The sequence below is a fragment of the Myotis yumanensis genome, unplaced genomic scaffold, assembly GCF_028538775.1.
Source record: "Myotis yumanensis isolate MYYU_CA2020_CCGP unplaced genomic scaffold, mMyoYum1.0.hap1 SCAF_13, whole genome shotgun sequence".
NCBI classification, from domain to species: Eukaryota; Metazoa; Chordata; class Mammalia; order Chiroptera; family Vespertilionidae; genus Myotis; species Myotis yumanensis.
Genome location: NW_027223764.1, coordinates 42,357,344 through 42,376,025, shown reverse-complemented (window position 1 = coordinate 42,376,025; position 18,682 = coordinate 42,357,344). Strand labels below are relative to the sequence as shown.

The 18,682-nt window shown below is 57.8% G+C and overlaps 1 protein-coding gene and 1 long non-coding RNA gene across 6 annotated transcripts in view; both read right to left on the bottom strand.

Moving 5' to 3' along the window:
* Positions 1-145: 145 nt before the first annotated feature.
* Positions 146-6,373, bottom strand: LOC139021538 (uncharacterized). Of its 4 annotated transcripts, none has more exons than XR_011473519.1 (5): positions 6,215-6,373; positions 2,145-2,304; positions 1,876-1,975; positions 1,274-1,450; positions 146-1,129 (listed from the first exon to the last, which is right to left on the bottom strand). It is a non-coding gene; the product is annotated as an uncharacterized lncRNA (long non-coding RNA). The 4 variants fall into 4 exon arrangements; XR_011473520.1 differs by having other exon boundaries at positions 1,279-1,450; XR_011473521.1 differs by lacking the exon at positions 2,145-2,304.
* Positions 6,374-9,299: 2,926 nt separating this feature from the next.
* Positions 9,300-18,682, bottom strand: part of UNC5B (unc-5 netrin receptor B) — an 81,113-nt gene continuing 71,730 nt past the window's right edge. For both annotated transcript variants that reach the window (XM_070432919.1, XM_070432921.1), the window contains 7 exons: positions 18,210-18,297; positions 16,940-17,108; positions 16,573-16,806; positions 15,012-15,161; positions 14,234-14,398; positions 13,349-13,530; positions 9,300-12,635 (listed from right to left, as the gene is read on the bottom strand). In XM_070432919.1, coding sequence (XP_070289020.1) covers positions 12,470-12,635; positions 13,349-13,530; positions 14,234-14,398; positions 15,012-15,161; positions 16,573-16,806; positions 16,940-17,108; positions 18,210-18,297 — 1,154 coding nt within the window. In that variant the 3' untranslated portion in view covers positions 9,300-12,469. The remainder of the gene's footprint in view (positions 12,636-13,348; positions 13,531-14,233; positions 14,399-15,011; positions 15,162-16,572; positions 16,807-16,939; positions 17,109-18,209; positions 18,298-18,682) is intronic.

Genomic DNA, 18,682 nt, shown 5'->3' with positions numbered 1-18,682 from the left:
AGCTTAGGATGGCCCCTGAGAGCTAGAATTGGGTGTGTGTTTCCAGGAGACCGCTACCAAGGGGGGTCTGCCCCAGCACTACCTGGAACGTGTGGGTTCTTGACTTCGTGCAGGAAAGACTTCACAACACGAGTCCAGGTGACTGTGAGAGGTTTATTAAAGCTGGGGGCAGTGAAACAAAGCAAGGGCTTAAGATAGAAGAGTCAAGATCACAGCAACTGTGAAACCGGACAACCAATGGCCCGGGCTGCCTGGAGCCGAGTAAGCAGAGACAGGGCTGAATCACACATGGGCCTTGATTCCAATAATGCCAGCAGCACGGGAGAGCAGCAGGTCATCTAGAAATCTATTCTGTCTCCCCCATAAGCCAGCTGCTTATGTGGGGTGAGAGGGCAAAAAAAATACATGGGGAAGTGGGCAAAAGGAATGAGACTGGGTGTAATGGTTACAGATTACAGGCAACGTGGGCGGGGTCTGCGAAGGGCAGGGGGCAGCCGGGACCCCATCTTTTCCTTTCCTGCAAGAAGGTTGTTACTCTCGCCAGGATACTGGGACACTCCCACGTCCGGCTGTATTTCCAGGTGGTGAGGCTGAGGAGGGAAGGGACAGCATGGGCGACAGCGGATCCAGGGCTGTTCCTGGCCCAGCCCCCAAATCATGATTTCATCTCTTTGGTGCTTTGTTGCTCTGTCACATGACTGCTTTTCTCCGTGCAAAGTCCTGAGTGGTATGCAGTCATTTCAGTCTTCACCTTGGGAGAACACGTGTGCATGTGAAGGAGTGACCGTTTCAGACACCTGCTGAAAGAACCAGAGGTATCAGGAGGCCCCTTTAGTGCTCAGAGGTGTGTGTGTGTGGGGGCTTTCTCCACGTGGAAGAGGCTCCAGCCCCTTGGGGTTAGCCGGTTGCTGGGACTGGGTCTTGGAAGGGACTCGGGATGGCCTCTGTTGTTAAGACAGAAAGACTAGGAGGAAACAGGTTGCTAATGCATCCGCTGGGCTGCCTCTGGGCCAGGGTGGGCTCGCCTTCTCCTCCAGGACCTAGACAGATGGCAGCGGCAGTTCTAGCTTGGGGACAAGATGAGGCAGGCAGCTTGGGCCACACTCAGCTTCCCAGGGAATGTTTGAGGCTGTGGGGGAAGGAGTACATTGCAATAAGGAGCTGAATTTGAAAGTGGCAGAGCCACGATTCAAATCAATGCCTGTCTGTCTCCAGAGCCCAGTCAGGGTTCCATCAAAGGTGGCTGGTTGTGGGGGTCACACAAGCTCCTTACCTCACCTGAAGTCTGATCTGCAGGAGATGAAGCAATGGGAAGAGCAGGATGGATGCTGAGGCCTCCAGGTGCAGGTTTGTGTGCTGGTGCTGCCATCTTGTGGCTGTGCTCTGTCATTGCCGTGCTCACAGGCTGGGCTGGCTCAGTGGGGCTGCATTTCCTGCTTTCCAGGGTAAACTGGGCCCCCAAGCAGGGCACATGGATCCCATAATTCTCTGCTTCCACATCACTAATCAACCCCTCTCCCCTCCCCTTCCTCCCGATTTTAACCACCTCTCCTCGTCGTGTTCCACTGCTCCCCTGGGAAAGTTCTGGCCTCCTGGAGGTCCTTGACCTGACTCCCCTCCGTGCATTGGTCATCTTTCCTTCCACCCTGAGCCCATTAGATCCCATGGTCCATCATTTTAGTAACATCTTAGCAACATCCTACACTCCCACGTCCCTGGTCTCCTGGTGGCGCTGCTGGCCAACCCTGGGAGAACAGACACGCCCCGCCCCCCCCCCCCCCCCCCCCACACACACACACACACATCTGAGCGACTGAGCCTCACTGGTAGAAGTGCCAGCAGGCCAGGGGATCTCTGTGAACTCATGGTACCTACCTGAGGACGCGTCTCCTCGCCTGCGCTTCACCATGACCTGTTGCCACTCGCCTCCAGCCCTGCACACACTCCATCCCAAGAGGGCCTTGCCTCCTGCCTCCTACTCGACAGAAAAAACAGAAGCCGCCAGAGAGGAAATCCTCATTGCACAGCACCAAGTCTGGCCCCATCAGCCCGTTTCTCTCCCCCCAGTTATAACGGTCTTCCTCCACCATTGGAGGGCGAAGTCCTGCTACTGTAACCGGGATTGTGTCCAGCTGAGAACGAACCTGGCTCGCCATCCGCACCAGCTCCGCAGAGCAGGGCACGCAGGCTCGCCTCTGCTCCCTTGGGGCCTGCACACTGCCCGGCCCAGAGCGAGTGGTTGCTGAATGACTGACTGAACGCAGGAGCGACCAGGAGCTGGTGCACCTGGGGAGATCTGAGGCGCTGAGGAGACAGAATGAAAAGTGACATGAGACAGGGCAGAGCGAGGTGGAAGGGGCAAGGATGCTGACTGGGGTCCCAGTTTGCTCATCTGGAGGGATGATGGGGCTTCTGCTGGGACAGGAAATGCCAGCAAAGCCAAGACTTGGGGGCAGGTCAGGAGTTCTGAGTTGTCATGTTGAGTTTGAGGTGCCTTTGAGGCACCAGGGGGCAGTGTCTGGGAGGCATGTACAGCTCAGGGAGAGGCGGGGCTGAAGGCCTAAGTTGGGGTGTTATCAGCTCAGGGTGGTTGTTGGAGCTGTGAGGATGAGATGAACGAGGAGTGGGGGGGCGGGGGAGAAGGAGCCCAGGACTGTGCCCTGGGTCTGCGTTTCCCCCTCTGTAAAGCCAGGAGGAGAGTCCCCGAGCTGCCATCGCCAGGGGGTGGCAGTGGGGTCCTCCTGGCTTTACAGAGGGGCAAACGCAGACCCAAGGGCACAGTCCTGGGCTCCTTCTCTCCCCACCCCCCCGCCCCCCACTCCTAGTTCATCTCATCCTCACAGCTGCAACTACCACCCAGAGCTGATAACACCCCAACTTAGGCCTTCAGCCCCGCCTCTCCCTGAGCTGTACATGCCTCCCAGACACTGCCCCCTGGTGCCTCAAAGGCACCTCAAACTCAACATGACAAGTCAGAACTCCTGACCTGCCCCCAAATCTTGGCTTTGCTGGCATTTCCTGTCCCAGCAGAAGCCCCATCATCCCTCCAGATGAGCAAACTGGGACCCCAGTCAGCATCCTTGCCCCTTCCACCTCGCTCTGCCCTGTCTCATGTCTGGAGGTCGACGAGGGGATGTGTGAAGGTGTTGCAGGAAGGCCACACGGTATGTCAAGGTCTGGGGTGATGCAGGTTCGGAAGGCAGGGCCGCAGCTGGGCTATGTGTGGGGCTGTAGCAGGAGCCCTGGACCAAGAGTCCCTGGCCTCCTGGCTACATGAGAAGGAAAAACATGAGGCGCCACTGACATAATACACTTGAAAGAGCTGTGTGCTCTCAGGTCTGCAGATGCAAAGAGCTACTCCTTCTCATCTTCACCTAATAGGCAGGTTCAGGTTGTATAAATAGATGTATAAAGCTCATAAAAAGGGAGGTGATAGTAAAAGTTCAGCGACACACCTGCAGCTGCTATTGATGCTGACAACATGGAAAAGGACTAATAGTTATCACTCTCTGTGTTGACACTCTCCATCTCCTTCCATTCTCACAGTAAATCTGCGAAGAAAGGCTTGTCATCCCCATTTTGTTGTGTGACTATCTGAGGCCCCAGGAGTTTAAGCGATTTGCTCAGGGTCACGTGGTTAGCAGATTCCTCCTTCAGAGCCAAAGCTTGTCCCCTTAAACCTGCAGCCGAGCTGGGACCGGGGGTGACGTCAGGTTCTAGTTCCCGAGCGGCCTCAGTGCCGAGCCCTGTGCTCAGCGCCTCCCACACGTTGGTGGCTGTATGCCTCCCACGCGCTGTGCCGTGGGCATCATCATTATCCCCCCGTGGGAGTGGAAGATGCAGAGGCAGGCCACCAGGAACCCGAGGGGCATAGGGGGCACGTGGACACTGAGCCGTGCCACGTGAGAACGGGGAACCTTTCCCTGGAAGAGAAATGGTGCCAGGGTGGACCATGAGAGCTGTTTTCGAATATTTCAAAAGCTGCCAGAGAGTGGAAGACGTAGACTTATTTCTATTGATTCTAGAGAATAAAACCAGCCCCTCCCGTGAAAATAAGTAAGCACTCAGTAAATGCCAGCTATTGTCATTACTGTGGGAAGTAGTGAGCTCCCCATCCCTGGAAGTATTCAAACAGACACTGTACACGCCAGAGTCCAGGTCATTGTGGAGGGAATCCTGGCATCAGGTGAAGATGGATTCGATGGTGGCCAAGGATCCCGCCTCTGCCACCCTCAGAGTCTGTGCAATAGACCCCGAGGAACCCTGAGAAGGGGCAGCCTGTGCCCAGTGTGACCCCTTGGGTAATCACTGTATTTGCTGGGGTGAGCACTGGGCACCGGGTAGGAGGGGAATTGCTGGGACCCGCGGGCTTGGCAGCCAAGTCCTGCCCTGAGTTTCATCAGACAGAGGAGAGGCCCCTGGGAAGAGGACCCGCCAAGACCGCCATCCCATGGAGGGAGGCAGGAGGGGATCTGGGGCAAGTGCTACTGTCCCTCTGATGTAACGCAGGGAACGCAGTGCCCGCAGAGGGGCCCGGGCAGTCTTGGGGGAGGGCTAGGGCCTCAGGCCCCGTCACAGCCAGTGAACCCCTGGAACAGGCAGCTCTGAGCCTGACCTCCCTCCCTCCAAGGCTTTTTCCAGCTCCCGCAGCCCAGCAGATCACATACTGGGAAGGGCTTGTTTGGCCTACTCAGTGTTTAAAAAGAATTAGGCCAACAATCACAACTGAATGATTTCACATATACATTCTAATCCTGACTTCTGATTTCTCTTTGTGAGTCTGGGCACTCACTCCTGCCTGGCAACCACGAGACTGAGCCAGGAGTGCAGACCTTCCCCTTCCCGTAGCCCGTGTGCTCTCCAGTTAGCCACAGTGGTTCTCAACCTTCCTAATGCCACGACCCTTTAATACAGTTCCTCACGTTGTGGTGACCCCCAACCATAAAATTATTTTCGTTGCTACTTCATAACTGTAGTTTTGCTACTGTTATGAATCTAATGTAAATATCTGATATGCAGGATGTATTTTCATTGTTACAAATTGAACATAATTAAAGCATAGTGATTAATCACAAAAACAACATGTAATTATATATGTGTTTTCCGATGGTCTTAGGCGACCCCTGTGAAAGGGCCCTTCGACCCCCAAAGGGGTCGTGACCCACAGGTTGGCGACCCACAGGTTGAGAACCGCTGAGTTAGCCATAGTCCCCACTTTTCCCTATCGCCCCCCCCCCCCCCCCATTGCACCGAGGAGAACTGTGGAAGCCATTTAACAGAATGTTTCCCCTCCTGCTTCACGCAAGGACAGACCCGTGCTGCTAACGAAAGTGGGAAGTGAGCAATGTGCTGAGGCAGCCTTACGCCTCACGAAACAGCCAAGAGGGCACATTTCTTGCCTGTGAACTGTTGACGTGGCTGCTTCTCTCTTCACATGACCCAGCAGGCTCATGATGTTGATCCCTGGCCTATGGGCAAAGCCCTGAGGCCTGGCCTGGGGGACTTTCCTGACCCATGCCACCACTGCGGAGCAGACCTGTGTGAATCTAGAGCGGGTGGTCTTGTAGGGAGCCACGCCCCATGGGAGTGGGGCCAGCCCGGCGCCTGCCCCTCCCTGCCCCCCAGCCTGACCCCGCACTACCTCTGACCCCGCCCACCCGCTTTCCGCACTGGGCCTTTCTCACCCCCACACCTGTCATCACGCTGTCCCCACCTCCTGGTGGTCCCTTGGACGCAGCCCTCATGCCCACCCCCTCTCCACCTGCCTACATACTATGGGCCCGCTGGAATGACCTCCTGCCTCCTGCTCCTCGTGCTCGGTTGGTGACCCTCAGCCGGCCGCTCCTCGGTCCTGGCGAAGCAGCCATGGATTCACTTCCTGTTCTGCTGGGAGCTGCCCGACTCAGCAACCCTGCCCCTGGCTGTGCCCACGTGGGGAGCAGATCACTAAATATTGACCGGATTTCTGGGTGTCCCAGACCTTCTCCTTGGGTGGGGGCAGCTTCCTAGGCTAAGGGACTGGGATGAGCAGATTCAAGCCACCCACAGTGTGGCCTGGGCTGGCCAGCCCCTCATGGCTGCTGGGGTAGCACGGGTTCACTGGAGCCCGCCCCCAGAGTCCCCTGTGGCCCAGGCTAGGGCCAGAGAGGACACCACCTCTCCCCTCACCCCCCCCGGACCCCCTCCCCCCCAGGCATATGCCCAAATAGTGCACCTGTGGCAGGCAGCAGCCGTCACACCTGGACCATCCCTGCTGCAAGGACATCAGCACCTTCTCTTAGCACGAAGGTTCATTAAAAGCAGGTTGCTGCAAACCTTTGCCGGAAAGCATCTCCCACAGAGCGTGCAACTGAGAAAGTACGTCTCCGGCTCCAACTCCGGCTCCGGGAAACGGCTCCAAAGGAGCGGCTCTTCTAGAAAGCCTGCTGGAGCCCTGCCCGTTTGTTTCTGTCTCCTCCCCGGACTGCGGGCTCTGCAGGCCGTGTGCGCCCAGCCCTGGGGCCACGGAGTGACCCACACAATGTGCCAAGTCAGTTGCTGGGCAGCGAGCAAGGAGCCCCATTCCTGCCCGGCCAGTTTGTGTTTTGAAAACCAGGACTCAGGAGTTCCCAATCCCGAGGTCCCCTTGCCCTGGAATGTGGTATCCAGGGCAGGATTAGGTTAGGAACAGCGTCCCTTTGAGAATTCTCCAGGCCCAGCTCAGAGGGCTTGGGGGAGGCGCCCGCCCGCGCCTGTGCAGGAGGTGCCGGTGGGTTTGATGGCAGCTTTCCCATAAAGTGACCAGGGAGGAGGTGCGGAGGGAGGATGTCCCGCTTTGGGAGTGAAGAGCAGTTGGCTGAGTCTGTGAAGAGAAGGGGCAGGGGAGGCGTGGAGACAGGCCACCACAGCACCCCAGTGACCGCGTGGGGAGCGGAGGACTTTAGTTAAAGATGAGGTCGGAGCTCCGAGATGGATGGGTTGAGCCTTAGCAACAAAAATGAGGTCGTCTTAATAACAGCAGGGAGGGCGGGGTTAGAGGCCTCGGTGGAGACGTCATTAAGGGAGCCGGCTATCCGCTGGGAAAGCCAGCGTCAGCGCCGACAAAATGAAGCTCCGAACAGTTATTGAAAAAATAAAACTATTTCATGTTTATACCTGGAGGGGTTGAGAGTCTTGGGCCAGATCCATTATATTTAAATATTTACATGTACAAATATGTTTGCATCTGCACAGATCTCCCCGAGAGGATATGTAGGTGTAATAGAGGCCTCTCTGGGGGAGGCCTGGGGAGAGGGAATCGACTTTTCATCTATTCTTTTGTACCTTTTGAATGTTCTAATACCATAGGCATGTATGATATTTTCAATTAAAATGGGTGAGAGTTTTAAAAAATGTTGTTAAACAGGACTGCACGAGGTTTTCCTGAGTCTGACCTTAAACTGGGTGGAAATGGATTTTCTCTTAAGGCCCTAGTGGAGGAGGGGGCAGCCGGCTGCCCACCGCACCCAGCAACCCTTCACGGGCGACAGCTGGTGGCCTGAGTTTGTGGGCTTGGCCGCCGGCCGACGGGCTGGACATGTGTGCCAGCACTGCCACCTCACTGGGCAGCCGCTTGGTCACAGGATCAGAACCAGCCCATCTTTTGCTCCTAACTGGTTCTTCTGGGACTGCGACAGAGGAGGGCCCGAGGGGTGGGGGTGGCACACCCGTCCTAGAACCAGCACCCCCCAAATTGCAGGACTCCAGCCAGAGGGCCCTTGCAGAGCTGCAGGTCTAAGACCCACACTTCGTGGATGGGGAAACTGAGGCTGAGGGGACAGTGACCCTCACAGAATCAGAGCTAAACTCAGGTCTCCTGCTTCCCAGGCCAGAACTCTGTGAATCCCACCAAGGGGCAGGTGACAAGGAGGGACCCTCGTGCTTAGTGGGGGCCGAGGGCTAGGGGGTGCAGGACCCCAGACAACTGCCTGTGGGAGCTACTGGCCCACCTGACTCGGCTGCCCCCTCCCTGGGCTGCTGCTCCCACCTCAGGCTACTGGCCATGCCTACCTTCACACAGACAGACACACACACTGTCCCCTTCCTCTCTTCCCTCCTGACTGACCCACTGGACCGTGGCGGCCGGGGAAGCAGGGAGTGAGGACAGTCTGAGCGGGTGGGGCTGTGTGTACCTGTGCAAACACCTCGCCTGCCCCGCTAGGCCCTCCGTCCCCAGAGGACAAGCCCACAGGTGCTCCTACCCCCAGGCGACAGCAGGCGGTACCTGGTGCCCACCCCAGACACAGGTCCCAGAGTCAGAGCTGGCCGGGCCCAGCGGTACCACGTACTTTACAGCATAACAAGGGGCTCCATGTCCAAATGCACCTGGGACACCCCGTGTTGATGTGAGGAAGCCGGCTGCTTCAGGCGCGACTTCTTGGAGCCTGTCATGTGCTGGTGAACACGGTGTCTCCCTGGTGGCCACGGGTGCTCCAGCCATGAACGAGGACCTCGGAATCCGCTCACAGAGCAGGCAGTGCATGCTGGGGAATGCTGGGCCAGACCCACTCCCAGAGGCCTGGGGTCCACAGGGCAGAGGGGACCAGCCAAAACCGGGCACATTAGAAAGAAAAGCCCCCTCAAGACACTCCCATCAGCGGGAAAATGAAGCTTCAGTGCGATTTTGTTAGAAAAGGACCCTCTCCTGCCGCCTGCTGGAAACTTCTCCTTGTAAATATTCAAGCCTACAATCCCCCTGGGAGGGCACCCCCGCCCCCATCTGAGGTATTCCCGTCCAGTGTGTAACCCGCCCACGCAGGCAAGGCAGCCCCGGGTCCAGTCACCCGGCCCCAGCCCACTCCTTTTCTGCTGCACGACTTCTCCCGTCCCAGGCCAGTGCTCTGAACTGACGGCTCAGCACCAGCGCAGCTGAGCTCCACAGGCAGACAGGGGCACTGGGGCTCCCACTGCCGTCCTTCCTGCACATCTCCAGTCCACGGAAGGCTCAGGGGCCGACCCCTGCAAACACTGCCTTTGCACGGAGAGCATTGATTGAGGGTGGGGGTGGGGGGTGGGGTCTGAGATCCAGATCCAGCCCGGGCTTGAACTTGCTGTGTGACCACGGGGTAGTCCCTGTCCCTCTCTGGGCCAGCTTTCCCTTCCGTAAAAGGAGGCAGTTGAGCTTGATCGTTTCCAGGAGCTGAGTCCTGACAGTGACCTCCTCACCCCTGAAACCCCCGGAATTTTGGGAAAAGTGGGAAGGTCATTCCCAGCTGCTGAGAGGAAGACAGTCCAGAAGACAGCAGACTATAACCGGGAGGTTTTTTGTTTTTGTTTTTTTTATTAGACTAGGAAATATAATTTATTTCATAAAAATTAATTTTGTTACAATAGGAATGCTAAATGTTATTTACAGGCTGTAGTTTACAGAATAAACAGGCGGGATGGGGGCCATTCCTGCAGCCCTGCAGCCCCCGGACGCGGCCCAGGCAGGAGAGCTGCTCCCTGACCCCGAGCTCCTGAATCACCTCCCCTCAGAGGACCTGCTAAGGGACCTGGCTCAGCTGCCGGTTGTGGGGGAAGGGGGCCGCGGGCCCTGGATCATCCGGGAGATGGGAGGGTTCTCGTGCCCTCAGAAGGACCCCTGGCCCGGACTCGACCCCGGGGCACTTCACGAGAGGGCAGAGGGAGAGGCACGTAGAAGATACACCGACGGACCCTGTGGACTCAGAGAGGGCAGCAAACAGGCACGCCAGCCTCTGCATGTCCCAACGGGGGGCTCGAGGAGGGCACACTCCCTCGAGTGGGGACACGCTTCCGGAAGGGAGCCCTGATGTGCCCGTGTGAATAAAAGCACACACGCAGAGCACATGCACACATATGCACACACACGCGAGCACAAACATACCGAGATGAGAGAGACAGAGACGCCCACGTGAGGGCCACACAGGCCCCGCAGTGGGACCTAACCTGCCGCTTTCAATGCACCTGGGCACGTGGGGCTGCCTCGATCCCACCGGAGGCGGGCAGCGTGGGATGCAGTCACAGCAGCCTCGGTAGATGGTCGGAGCCAGAAAACGCCTCCCTGGCTTTTCTTACAAAGCCGGGCGGTGAGCCTTCCCAGGAGGCCCCAGCCAATGGGTTCTGTGCGCCAGGCCCTGGTGCATAATTTCTAGAAATCAGATTAGAAACAGGTGGCCTTGCCTCCTCCACAAAGAGCTCTTGTCCCAGGCACTGAGCAAACTTGAGGGTGGGTTGGGGCCGGCGGAGCACAGAACTTCTACCCACCGGGGTTCCCACCCAAAGCCTAGAATGATGGCGTGTCAGAGCCCACAGCCTCAGACAGCAGCTGCGGGGCCCTCCAGGTACAGAGAGGAAATGAGGCCCAGAGAAGGCAGCCATATGCCCGAGGTCCCACAGCTCCACAGCACAGCTGAAGGTGCCCATGGCCATTCTAGAGCCGGTGACGGGAAGGGCACCGTGATGCCCGGTGGCACTGGTTATGCTGCCAGCTCCACGCTGTCACGCAGGCCCCATGGCGTGGGCCGGGAGTGACCAGGGAGGCTGAGCCCCAGGGAGGCAGCAGCACCTGGGCCCTGGGTCAGGAGCTGTCCCCCTCAGTCCTGACACAGGGACTCCTCTCTCAAACTCAGAGCAGGACCTCATCTGCCCACGGCCGACCCCCACCCTGAGGGGGCTGTGGGTGGCAGGAAGCCAGGCTGGGGACGCTGGCTGGAATGCAGCCCTAAAGCATCCTTTCAAAGGCGAGGCGGTGCCCAGGCCGGTCCCGGCGGCTGCAGCTGGGCCTGCTGGGGCAAGCCATGGGGCCAGTGCCTGGAGCTGTCGGCGAGCTGGCACTGGCCTTGCCCGGGTGCCAAGGAGAGGCCTTTGATGAGGTCTCCGTGCCAGCTGCGGGAGCCTGGTCCCAGCCACTGTCAGATAGCTGCCAAGGCCCGGGGACGGGTCCCTCCCCGAGTCGGGACCCTGCTGGCCCCTCAGGACATCCCGGTCCAGGCTGGTGAGGGGGTGCAGCCCTCCACCCTGGCAGCCCTTCCAGTTCAAAGGTGACCTACTCAAGATCTCCCAGAGCAGAGGGAGGGTGAGAGGAGGAGGCAGGGAGGTGCCTGTGGAGACCAGAGCTGGGAAAGCGCCCTCCACCCTCTCTTCTCCACGGGGCGGGCAGAGGGCATGCCCTGCGCAGGCGGGCCACCCACTCCCTGCCTCCCACTGCAGGGCTGCTGCCCACACGCTCCTCAAAGCCACACCGAGGCCCAGACAGGCTGTGCTGCTCACAAGGCCCTCTCGCCACCCCTCTGTCTTACAGAAGAGAAACAGGCTGGGGAAGGGTGCCTCCTGGACACCTGGGTTCAGGAGAATGCCAGCCTGCTCCAGAGGCTGCTGGGAGGGGGCCCTGGCTGGCCCCACCCTCGGGTGGAGTAGAGGTGTCCAGTGGGGGCTCATCTCCCACACCTTTCTCTGCTAGGGCCCCGCTTCCGGGCCACACCCCCTCTCCAGGAGCTGGAAACATCTCCAAGGCGCACAGCTGGCCTGGGTGGCCCACATGTTCCATCCCAGGGCCCAGAGGAGCCCGGGGGGCGTCTGCCTGGGACGTGGAGGGAGAGCCCCACCTCACTCCACTCCAGAGCGCCTTGGCTTTATGTGTGCAGCGTCTGTGTACCATTTGAGCCTTTACAACTGGGGACACGGAGGGAGGCATTGTAAAAATCAGTCCAAGATGGGGTCAGCAGCAGCAAAGTGCTCCAGCTCAGTGCCTCTCTCTCTCTCTCTCTCTCTCTCTCTCTCTCTCTCTCTCTCTCTCGCGCACACACACACACACACTGGCTCCTGGCCAGAACCGTGAGCACACCCACACTCAAGAAAAGAATTTCCTATTTTTTTGTGTTGTTTTTTCTTTTTCTCTTTTTTTTCTTAAAAAGGACTTATCCAAATACCTGGATAATAAATCATTTGCGTTTCCTAAGAAACTGGGTTTTCCTTTTCCCTTGTGGTTTTGGTGTTTTTCTTCTTCCCAAAGCAAGTTTGCTTCCTTTCCTTTTAGCTTTTGGACGGAGAAAGCATGTGGACTTGACTGATCTTCAAAGAGGAAAATGGTGTGAAGACAGAGGGCTTAGGGAGCAGGGAGAAACCATTAGCTGAGGAAGAAAATCAAGAACGAAACGAAGACAAACCAGGGCTGCAAGCAGAGGGTGGGGGTGGAGGGAGGGCCACCCCCTTGCTCCCGTTTCCAGAGGTCTCAGCCCACCCTGGTTTCTGCACGAAGGACTGAGCCAGGAGAGATGGTGGGGTTGGGAGGGGGTTGGGGGGAGAGGAACACCAGAGTCCATGGATTCCTAAGGCTGGTCGTGGTCTGGGGTAGGGCAAGGGAGGAGGAGGAGGAGGGTGACCCCGCTGTGAACTGGGGGGCAGCGGAGGTGAACTGCCACACAGGAGGTGCCTGGACCTCCCTGCACCCGCCTCTGCCAGTCCCTAGCAGCCCGCAGTCGGGGGCGGCTCAGCAGTCCCCATCGGTGGCCATGGCCACCAGCATCTCACTCTTGCCCATCTCCTCCAAGGCACTGGCCAGGCTGTTGAGGTCCCCGTCGTCCTGCTGTAGAGCTTCCCAGAGGTCCAGGATCACACCCGTGGGGCTCGCTTTGGTGGCAAAGTAGTTCAGGTACCTGGGGGAGGGAAGAAGGGTACTGGGCTGCCCCAAAGCTCAACACCTCCCGAAGCCTGGGTGGGGGGAGAGCACGAGGAGGGGGGAAGCCTGGGGGCTCTGGGGTCCCGCAGTCCTGGGTCTGAGTCCCGTTCCTCTGCTTGCAGGCTGTGTGGCCCTGGGCAAGTCACTGCAGCTCTCTGAGCTTTAGTCAATTCGGCTGTAACATGGAAACTGTCTTGCTCATCATCATTCATCATCTCATTATTATACTGAAAGACACTGGGGTCCAGGCGTGACTGTAGAAACCAGCTCTCCACTCTCTCTTCCTCCCACCTCCAACCTTGCCTGATCGCCCCGTGCGCTCCCGAGAGCAGGAAGAAAGCCTCAGACGTCTTCGTAAACCCCACCCATTTCTAATAAGATGTTGTAAACCTGGCATCTGCTCAATGCAGGTTTATGAAGTGGTTTCTCAGCAAGTATGACATCATGATAATGGCTACTCTTGCCATTGCATTGACCCAGCATGTTGCGTTCTCCTGGAAAGGTCTGTCAGCAAGCAGTCTCTGCTCTACCTGCTCCGTCCAGGCACTGGGTGCTGACGGTGCTCACACTGGCTGGTGCCTGGCCTCATCTGACTGCCGAGGACCAGCACGCTAAGCGCCATGCCTCTCAATCAATGGGCGACTCAGACGTGGCACACTCAGGTGGCCAGGTCCGTGTCCCCACACTTACCGGTCCATGGAGAGCTTCTTCGCCAACAGGCGCCAGTCATTGCCCCGCGAGTTAGGGGCGTCCAGGCTGTTGCATATCTTCTGGCGGATGGACAGCGGGATCTTGAAGGCATAGGGTCCCAGCTGGGTGGTGAGCGTGCTGTTGGGAGCAGAGCAGAGGGCGTCCAGGGAGCCAGCAGGTGTCTGGAAGGGCAGGGGGCAAGGGTGAGAGGAGCAGAAGAGGCTCTGGTCAGTCCCCACCTGCCCCGGACAGGCCTTCTCCCCTAGAGGGCCAGCTCCTGTGGGCCAGGGCTGCATGCCTGACTCCCAGCCCTCAGGGGACACACCATGCTGATGCACTGCCCAGGGTGGATGCTAATGCAGCCTCAAGATCAGGAAGCCATGAGGAGCCCGAAGTCTAGAACAGGAAGTGACTTGCCATGATCACATGCCAAACTGGTGGCAGAACTGGGCCTAGGCTTACAGCCAGTGCTCTTCCCACTGCACTGCCCCCTGGGTGGCCTGGCTTTCGTGGACCTCGATCCAGGTTTATAGGATGCACAGCTGCAGGCTGGGGCCGAGCAAGGACCCGACACAGGTCCATGGTACCTGCCCTCCCTGAAACCTACTTTTTCATCTCCCGGGGGATCACTGGACTTGTTTCCCTGGTGGCTGTGGAGCTTGGGTGAGAAAAACTAGGCACAGTACATGCCAAGCACAGTACATGCTTGGTACAGTACATGCCAAGCACAGGGTCGGCACTCAACAAATGGTAGATGTTGGCAAACAGTGCCCAAGTCCCGGCTCAGACTTGGGGGGCGGGGGGCATGTCTCTGTGGGAGACGGCGTTTCCACTCAGATGTGGGTGAGCATGGGGTGTGCATGCCGCCCCAGCCCCCCGCCTCACCTCTGCCAGTGTGGTGTGCAGCTGGAATATCTGGCCCTCCCCCTCCACCTGCCGCACGCAGATCTTGCAGGTGAACTCGGTGGAGGCCAGGCTGTGCCTCTCCAGGGTGAAGGTGCAGTGAAGCGCCCTCTGGCTGCCACTCCATATGTGACAGAAGGGGATCTCCTGGGGAAGGAGGGAGGCGGGTCAAGGAGACAAGCCCAGCCTGCCCTGCCTCCGGGAATGAAGGCAGAGGAGGTAATGGGGCCAGTGCAGGGAGGGCTGGGACTTCTGAGGGGGCAGCTCAGGCCTCTCCACCCAATGGGGCAGAGGAAGAGCTGGCCAAGGGCCCTTCAGCTGAGAAAGGGAAGAAGGCACAAGCCTGAATGTGTGAGTGTGTGTGCGCCTGTGTGCCTGGGCTGGGAAGCCAATGGACTCGGTGTCCCAGGTGGATGGGGCAGAGGGGTGTGACCATCGAAGATAAGTTTGGACTGTCTGCCAGGCCTGGGTGCTCTCGGGGATGGCAAGGCCTCTTTGAGGATGATGTGGAAGACATCTGTGCGTGGGAAGTGTGATCGGGGTGGGAGGGGGAGTGTGGCTGTCGATGGTGGGGGTGTGCCTAAGCACGACTGGGAGGGAGCCTGGAGAGGGGGTGGGAGGGAGACAAAGATGGAGGGGCAAGGCTGCAGGGCTGAGGGGGGAGCAGAGCCCGGGAGGGGGAACTGGTCTTCCCTGGGCCGATCCCCACGTGTGCCCCACCCCAGCCCCAGCTCTCCCGATCCCGCAGCCCGGCCCTCACCTGGTATTTGGCCAGCAGCTTGCTCCTCCAGTGGGCATGCGGGATGTCGTGGAGGGAGAGGCGCAGGTTATGGTAACTGTCCTTGAACAGCAGGGGTTTGGGCTCCTCCACCAGGTATCCGCCCAAGGTCCGCTCCAGCTCCAGCACCTCCTGTGGGTGGGGCAACAGGAAGGGGGAGCCCATCGTACTTGGCCAATGGGCCCTTTCCTACTGCAAGCTTGGGGGTTGGGACAGACTCAGGCAGAAGGAACCGGCTGAAACTTGGAGGGCAGAGACCCACCTGAACACAGGGCTGGGCATTTGGTAAATGCTCACAGAAGGCCTATTTGTGGATATGTGGACAGACATAAAGGAAAAAAGCGGCTAGGTAAATGGACACATAGTGGGATGGAGGTATAAATGGGTTTATACATAAATGGGTGGACAGATGAACGGATGGATGGATAAATAAATGGATGGATAAGCAGATATGGATAGAGACAGACAGAGAGATGGATCTACAGATGGATATACAAATGGATGGTTGTAAATAGAAGGACAGATGGAAGGAAAGGCAAATGGATGGATGTGTGAAGGCTGGATGGACAGAGGGACTGTTGACTGAAAGAGTATGTGGAGGGATGGGCAGAAAGTTGGATGGATGGATGGACGGACGGATGGACCAGGACTGAGTAACAACGAATGCCATCGTGCCAAAATGAGGCAACGTCCCTCTTAATCTCCACTCCAATCTCTGAGCAAAGCAGGACATCAGCCAATGGCCCAGTACGAAGAGATCCAGGCCACCAGGCCATTCCCCGGGAGCCTCCAGCCCATTTGGACCTCCTGGAACTTCAGGCCAGAGTGGTCCCAGCAGGCGACACTCACTCTCCCACGAGGCCTTTTCACCTCTGTTGCATCATCTGGCAACTCGGAGTTTGAGACAAGTCACGTGAGACTGGGAGGCAAAGGAGCTGGAAAGGAGCACCTGTAAACCAGTGTCCTCCAGGTCGATGCCCCTGCCCCCTGGACAAGTTCCAAATCCCTTGGCATGGCCCCAGGAGTGCTGGGACGCTGAGCTCGGCCTGTCTCTCCAGCCCCATCCTTCTCCCTCACACGCTCACACCCTCTGCACGCTTCGCTCCCGCAGAAAGACATTGCAGAAGCTGCTGCCTCCAGCAATGCCCTTCATCCTCTATCCGCATGACTACTCATCCTTTGGAGCCTGCCAGCTCTGCTGGGAAGCGTCTCAGACCCTCCCCCAAACCCGGGCCCTGAAAGCCCCTTCCAGGCGGGAGCTCCCTCGGCCCTCTGCCCTCTGGACGACCACCATCAGGGACCACTGTCTGTCTCCCACCTCCAGCCTGGAGATTGGCGAGGGCAAGACCTGTGCCTGATGCCATTTCAATGTTTGAGGAATGAATGAATGAATGAATGAATGAGGCTGATGATGGTGGAGGGTGCCTGAAAGATACCATGGCCTTGGGGAGGGGAACACTAGAAGGTACCATGCAGCTGGCCGGCCGGGGTGATGTATCTACAGTGTGCCAGGGCTGTGCGGGCACCTGTGGCCTGGCCTTACCTTCAACGCTACAGGCGTGTCCTCCAGGCAGTAGACCCTGAGGCTGTACTCCAGGGATGTGCAGAGGGCTGGGGCGAAGATGGCCAGCTGGAGCCGCTTGACGGCTGAGCGGGAGTAGGACTCACCCGTGAACACGTAGGTGCCCAGCTGGTCTAACAGGATGTGGCAGGACCTGGCCTCCAGCTGGCAGTAGCAAGGGGTGTCCAGGGTCTCCTCATCCAGGGTCACCACCTCCTGCAGGTGAGAGTGGGGGTTAGGGAGACAGGTCACAGTCAAGGCTGTGCAGGGTCCACCCAGGCCGGGTCAGGGGAAAGGAGGCAGGTTCAGACGGTGGGCCTGGCCCCCCGACCCAGCTGTGGCTCCTCACCTCCCAGTGGCCCTGGTGGGCCTGGGTCTTGAGCTGGAAGATCCAGTTGCTGGCACTGACTTCGGCACAGTGGGGCACCGTGAGGATGACGGGGCGGCACAGCAGGAGGCCTGTGGGCCCGCAGGTCACCGAGGGGCTCAATACTGTCTGGGTCCCTTCCAAAAGAGGGCTGGGGACAGGAGGCGGCAGTGAGGGGAGGCCGAGCGCTCAGCCAGGGCTTAGAGGGGTGCTGGGCTCCCACCTGTCCCTGTTCCTGGGGTGACAGGGGGCAGGTCTCCACCCCCGGGGCTCCCAGAGGTCAGGGGTTAAGGAGAGGCAGAGAAACGGCATAACCTGCAGACTGTCTCCGGATTTTTGCTATCACACTATGACGTTCTCACAGCCAACCTTTGCTCACATCTCAAAGACTCTGCACTCGTGGAGTTTTTTTGTTTTTGTTTTGTTTTTTTAAAATATATTTTTATTGATTTCAGAGAGGAAGGGAGAGGGAGAGATAGAAACATCAACGATGAGAGAGAGTTATTGATTGGCTGCCTCCTGCATGTCCCCCACTGGGGATTGAGTCCGCAACCCGGGCACGTGCCCTTGACTGGAATCGAACCCGGGAACTTTCAGTCCACAGGCCGATGCTCCACCCACTGAGCCAGACCAACTAGGATCTCATGGAGTGTTTTAATGGTGCTGCTCAACTGTTTTCTGGGAAGCTGGTACCGCTCTACACTCCTGCCAGTGCCATGGCGGGCTGCGTGCCACACTTTTGCCAGCACGAAGGCATTCTCGTTTGAAAAAAAAAATCTTTACGCATTCACGAAGCAAAAAACTCCCAATATCTCATGGCTGTTTGAGTTACTATTGGACTACAAATTAGGCTGAACAATTTCTCATAACCTATTAGCCAGTGTGTGTGTGTTCGCGCGCGCATAACAAAGAGTGTGTGTAAATCACTTGTTCATATCCTTTGCCCGTTTTTTGTACCGAGATGTTAAATTTTCCTCATTGGTCTCTAAAACCTCTTTGCATAGGAGATTAGCCTTTTGTCATATTGTAGCTGGCTTGTAAATTGCCTTTCGAGTTATATGATTTGTTGTGCTGGTTCTGCACATTTTGGATGTGGACATAAGATCTAGCAGTGTTTTCCTCGGAGGACTGGCTCTGGCCTAGGATCAGGCTCAGGAGGGGAGAAGGTGGTGTTTGGGCCCAGGCTGGAGAGGCAGCCGGGAGAGAGGAAGAACAGGGGGCGATCTGGGCCAGGGCTGGGGTCTCTACTCACAGGGCGTTTTCTGCCTTGTTGATAAGGAGGTACATTTCGTAGAACTTGCCCTGGGGGATGGCTCCATTGGGCACCAGCAGGCTGACCCCTAGGGGGAGAGGGAGGTCAGCAGGGAGGGGTTGAAGGGAGTCCAGGAGCTTCGAACAGGTGGTCACCAGTAGGGGGATGGGAGAGAAGGTCTGGAGACTGGGATCAACGAGAGGCCCGGCCACTGACCAGAGGGCTTGTCAGTAACACAGGGGCCTCTGGCGTTGCAATGGGGTGTAGAGATGGGGCAAAGACCTGGCGTCTGAAGGTCCTAGTGCTGCCTCCAGCCTTGGGCATGACGCTGGGTAACTGTTAACTAATGGCTTTGCAACCTTGAGATGGGCACCTCTGCCCTTTCTGATGCCAGAACCTAGGACAGCACTGTAGTTCCGCTGAATTACAATGGGGTATTCTCCCCACTTAACAGATAGAGAAACTGAGGTTTA